Source organism: Vicia villosa, linkage group LG4, assembly GCF_029867415.1.
Source record: "Vicia villosa cultivar HV-30 ecotype Madison, WI linkage group LG4, Vvil1.0, whole genome shotgun sequence".
Lineage (NCBI taxonomy): Eukaryota > Viridiplantae > Streptophyta > Magnoliopsida > Fabales > Fabaceae > Vicia > Vicia villosa.
In genome coordinates this window covers 187,684,789-187,689,507 of record NC_081183.1, presented here as the reverse complement: position 1 = coordinate 187,689,507, position 4,719 = coordinate 187,684,789, and the positions used below count along the sequence as shown (strand labels likewise).

The 4,719-nt window shown below is 33.5% G+C and overlaps 1 protein-coding gene across 1 annotated transcript; it reads right to left on the bottom strand.

The window, feature by feature from the left end:
* Positions 1 to 624: 624 nt before the first annotated feature.
* Positions 625 to 4,508, bottom strand: LOC131596415 (histone deacetylase 2). Its single transcript, XM_058869059.1, has 13 exons — positions 4,316 to 4,508; positions 4,178 to 4,233; positions 3,978 to 4,095; positions 3,493 to 3,555; positions 3,258 to 3,326; positions 3,018 to 3,184; positions 2,872 to 2,936; positions 2,740 to 2,786; positions 2,363 to 2,407; positions 2,216 to 2,266; positions 1,759 to 1,845; positions 1,492 to 1,579; positions 625 to 914 (listed from the first exon to the last, which is right to left on the bottom strand). Exons 1-13 carry the CDS (start codon positions 4,409 to 4,411, stop codon positions 814 to 816), a joined length of 1,053 nt encoding a protein of 350 aa, XP_058725042.1. The 5' UTR covers positions 4,412 to 4,508; the 3' UTR covers positions 625 to 813.
* Positions 4,509 to 4,719: the final 211 nt, after the last annotated feature.

Here is a 4,719-nt window from a genome sequence, read left to right as displayed (position 1 = left end):
AAAGCGTACCTACGTTGACATAAGAAAATCCATTCACTTTAACAGTAGCAGTGACCATTTTGGCCATGGCCATCTAATAAGTCATCAGTTAAGAACGCATTATGAACATCCATCTAATAAAATTTTCAATTTTGAGTTACCCAATTAGTTACTCGTTGCTGAATGATTGAGAGATTTTGCTCAACCAATAGCTGCTAGTTACTCAATTTTAAATTAGTTACTCGTTCTAAAATATTTGTGCACAAATTTTATACATGGCCATCCCAACATATTTCTTATTTTCTGTCTAGTTGATATTAATGTGAGAATCACACGAGATATTCTGAATATTCCATGTTTCATTCATGACTAAAACTCTATAAGAAATTGTTCTGGACAATGATAAAAAAGGAAGATGAACCTCTTCTATTGTAAGGGAAAGTTAGTTCTAACTTACTTGAACTAACCTACAACAAACTAACTCACAGGTAACAACAAAAAACAATAAATGTATCTAAGCAGGTGAGTCCAAAAATTGACCTTTTTCCGCATCAATTGATTTTCACTTTAATTTAAAGTAGGAAAAATCATCTTTATGGCTGTGTATAATTTGCCACATGTGACCTGTAGGTAGTTAAAACTTCACATGCAAATACAACCCATTTTATCATATAATAAACTCGCATTTACAGACATGTTACAACTCATACATGTAAAACACATTTTCATCTTTCCTTCTTTTTTTATCAAAAACTATACATTTAAGTTTCCACTAATATATAAACATTTTACATCACACAAAAACCTCATTAACGTGTGAGTGCATGATCACTGTTATGCAGCCATTGAACCTCCACTTGTTTCTATCAAGCGTTTGTTCTCGAGATTGACTATTGAGTCTGCAATGACTCTAGCGCTGGACTTCATGTATCCGCCTTAAACATGGAATAAAAAATTAACAAAACCTAATAAACATCTCCAATATGCTGAGAAAACAATTGAAGAAAGTTTGCTAAAAACATATTGGTTTAGAACCCTTAATGGTTATCAAATAAAGATTTAAATCAGATCTATTATCCTAATAGTAAATCAAACCTTATTATAAATAGTAAGATACTTATCAATAAAAATATGGCTTTTTAAGTAAAAACAAATGACGTAACAAAAATAAAAGTTTATATATCATATAAGAACATAAAAAGTAATTCAAGTTTCAAGTTTTTTAAATCAAATGACAAAAGAAATCTCCATTACAACATCTTATATTGGCACAGAACTTGGAAAAAATACAAGGTTTGAGAAATAAGATTACATTTAACCCAAATGTTAAAATTTCCAAAAGTGTTGTATGTCTTATGACTGATTAGTCACATTTAGTACTTTAATAGATCACATTTAATTACCATGTATTTTTAATACTTTTTATTTTACTACTATCCAGGATAAAAATGGGGCCTTTGTTATGAAGTACAAAAATCACGGCACATGGTAAGGAAGGAGAAAAAAGATAACCTGAAGTGAGCATGACAATAGGAATGTTCTTTTCACGAGCAAACCGAAAAACTTTCTCATCTCTAAGAGCAATTCCGTCAGGACTAATCTGCACGAACAAATATAATACAATCAATACTTATGGTGTGTGGTAATGAAATTACTAAAACGGTAGGGGGACTATTTTTATCTTGCAGAAACTATAGATCAAGAGGAAACAGCCAGCCAATTTGATTTAATACAAGGTTACAATTTACTGCAATAAATTGAATCCAAGAATGACATTACCTTCAACCTTCCTAATGGGTCACCTTCCAGGATGTCAGTTCCAGCATTATAGACTAACAACTCGGGGTTAAACCTTCGCCCAGCAATCTTGAATCACATTGGCATGAATAACAAAAATAAGTGTTCTTCAACTGATAAACATAACTACAATATTAAATGGGTATGCTTGGGAGTTATTAATGGTAGGGAACGGAAGAAATCAAAGGAAAAACAATGGAAATGCGAAGGGAAGGAAAGGGAAGAGACTGTGTGGTTCTCTCGTTTTGACTTTTAAAAGTTAGATGGTAAAGGTAAGAGAAACTGCATAATTGAATCAAATGATCCCTTGATATAGTTGGATAATTTGATGGGACAAAGCAAAGTGAAAATATTGGCGTATATATAGATACACATAATCCTAGTACTGTAGTGGTTACTCAAGCCAAAAAAAAATTAGAAAAATTATATTGTAACATACCTCAAGTGCTTCATCTAATTTTAGCAGGTACTCTTCTGTACGAGTCCCGCTCTGAAAGTTCAAGGTGAACAAAGAGAGAATTAAATGTTACAGAGAAAAATTAAAAAAAAAATATGATTCACGTTTTAACTGCTATAGTAAATATACCTTCACTTCAACTTTCTGATTTATGTAGTTTCTTGCCTCATAATCCTAATATAGAACACAGAATGGAATAGTAAGATGTGACGCTCTTAAGATAATAAATTGAGGGTGAACGTGCCAGAATACATGCACATGCACATTCTAAGTTAAAACTAAATTATGATTTAACATGGAGGAGGATTCATATTTCATATCAAGACTGAGGATACAATGATCAAGATGGATGATAGAATCATAGAACCACAGGCAGCATGTCAGATGTTGGCTGACAAAGTCGGATAAATTAGGAAAATGTGAAGAAACAGAAATGGAGAAATACTCAATTCATAACAAAAAAAAAAAAAAAGAGGTATAAAATATCTAGGAGCAGAGAGCTTTACCAAAGGATATATGCCAGGGTTATACATATCGAGAATGTAGACTCGGTCTGCCATTACAAAGGTCCTATCAGTGAAATAAAACCTAAGAGATATGATGGCAAACACAAGAGGGAGAAATTATTTTGGTCATACTATCATCGGCGAAGTCCATTTCATGACCATTTCCTTGATGTGCATCAAGATCAATAATCATCACCCTGAGATTTTGTGGACAAGTTTTCCTCAAGTGTTAATAGAATAAGCTAACCGGAAATTTTAAAGACTAAATGTGATAGTACCTTGATATATTCAACTGAACAAAAGCAAAGTGGATGCATAGAGAAATATCTGCGTAAGCACAAAATCCACCTCCATTTTCTGCAGAACAGTGATGAAAACCTCCTCCCACATTAATGGCCCATCCTCTCTCCTTTGCAAGTTTTGCAGCCAATATAGTTCCTCCAACCTGCCATTAGTACAGAAGTTAGATCATATAACTAGAGACGTTAAACAGACTACAAGAAAAATAGTTGCTTTACCTGTTTCCTAAATGGAAAAAGAACTTTATGTTGCACCAGACAATTGGGAAAAAATGCCACAGGAGGAACCTATATAAGTTTCTGTCAACTCTACACCCGCACAATAAATTTTTATAATAAACTAGACATGAATTTCCATTTAAGAACTCCATAGAGAAAAGCAAGTAATGATAATACGTTTAAACCACGAAAGAGTAAATAAATGCCTCAGGCTTACATGTAAAGTGGAATATACCTCAATTATCTTGGCAACATTCGAACTTTGGTTCAGACTATTCAAGTATGATTGTGAGTGTACCTTTAGATTGAAAAAAAGGAAAGAAAGAAAATGCATTTAGCACTAAACATTGCTTACAATGGATCAGATTGAATCATGTTTATAAAGCTAATTGTGCTAAAAAAAATTTAACTTCCCAACCTACTTCTTGACAAAAATTATACAGAAATAGAAGGCAAACAGACAACAAGTTACGTCACTCCCTAACTTAACTAACTAACCATTCTAAACAATAGCATCCTGTACCAAAAAACACAGCATTATCAGTTTTCCTAAGCTATGTGAGAGAGCTTATCAACACAGGAAAACACATATTGTGAACTATTGTTATGAAGTAGAACACTAAATAAGTCCAAATTAAGTCTAAAGTCTAGATAAACTCTTCCAAGTAACACATATTTATAAACAATTTCCAAAGAAAACGAAAAGAGGGTGATAATTACCACTAGAAGATCATCTTGAGAAGCTTCAAGAGGCTCAACAATGTGGCTTTTATCCAAAACACCAAAAGAGACAAGGAAATTACAAATTCGTCCCCATTTGGCGGAATCAAAAGGGTGCCTAAAACAAAATAAACAATTATTCACACAATTCCAAATTGCAGAAGCGTTGGAAGCTTAATGGTGAATTGGTTATTAGTTACAGTTTCTCTATGCCGAGGAATGATATGTCGTAAGAGTTGGAGTAGATAAGCGGAACCTGAATGGTGAAGATTAAAAGTAGTAAGTAATTGAAGAAGGGGTTGGAATAGGAGGTAGTTAGTCGAAGTTGGTGAGTTTACCTTGGACGGAGATACGTCGAAGTAGAGGCTGGTAGAGAGGATGCGGTTGCGGGTAAGAGCGTCGATGGCGGTGGAAGAAGAAGGAGATGAAGACATCGGTGTTGCACCAAACCACCGTTACACCTGGTTGAATTCTGTTAAGTGTGAAATTTGATAAGAATCTATGGAAACGTGACAAACTAATCTTAAATTGGAGTACATGTTAAAATTTAATATTGGAGTACATGTTAAAATTTAATATTCTAATTTATAATAGAGAGTGTGAAGTTGGTATTTTAATAATTGTACTAAGGTACACTACCCAACTTTTTGTGATGGATTTTAATAAGCAATTTGTATCTAGTGGGTTTCGAACTTGAGCTCTTGAGAGGAGCACACTCTTAAGACCCAAGCGTTTCACCGCT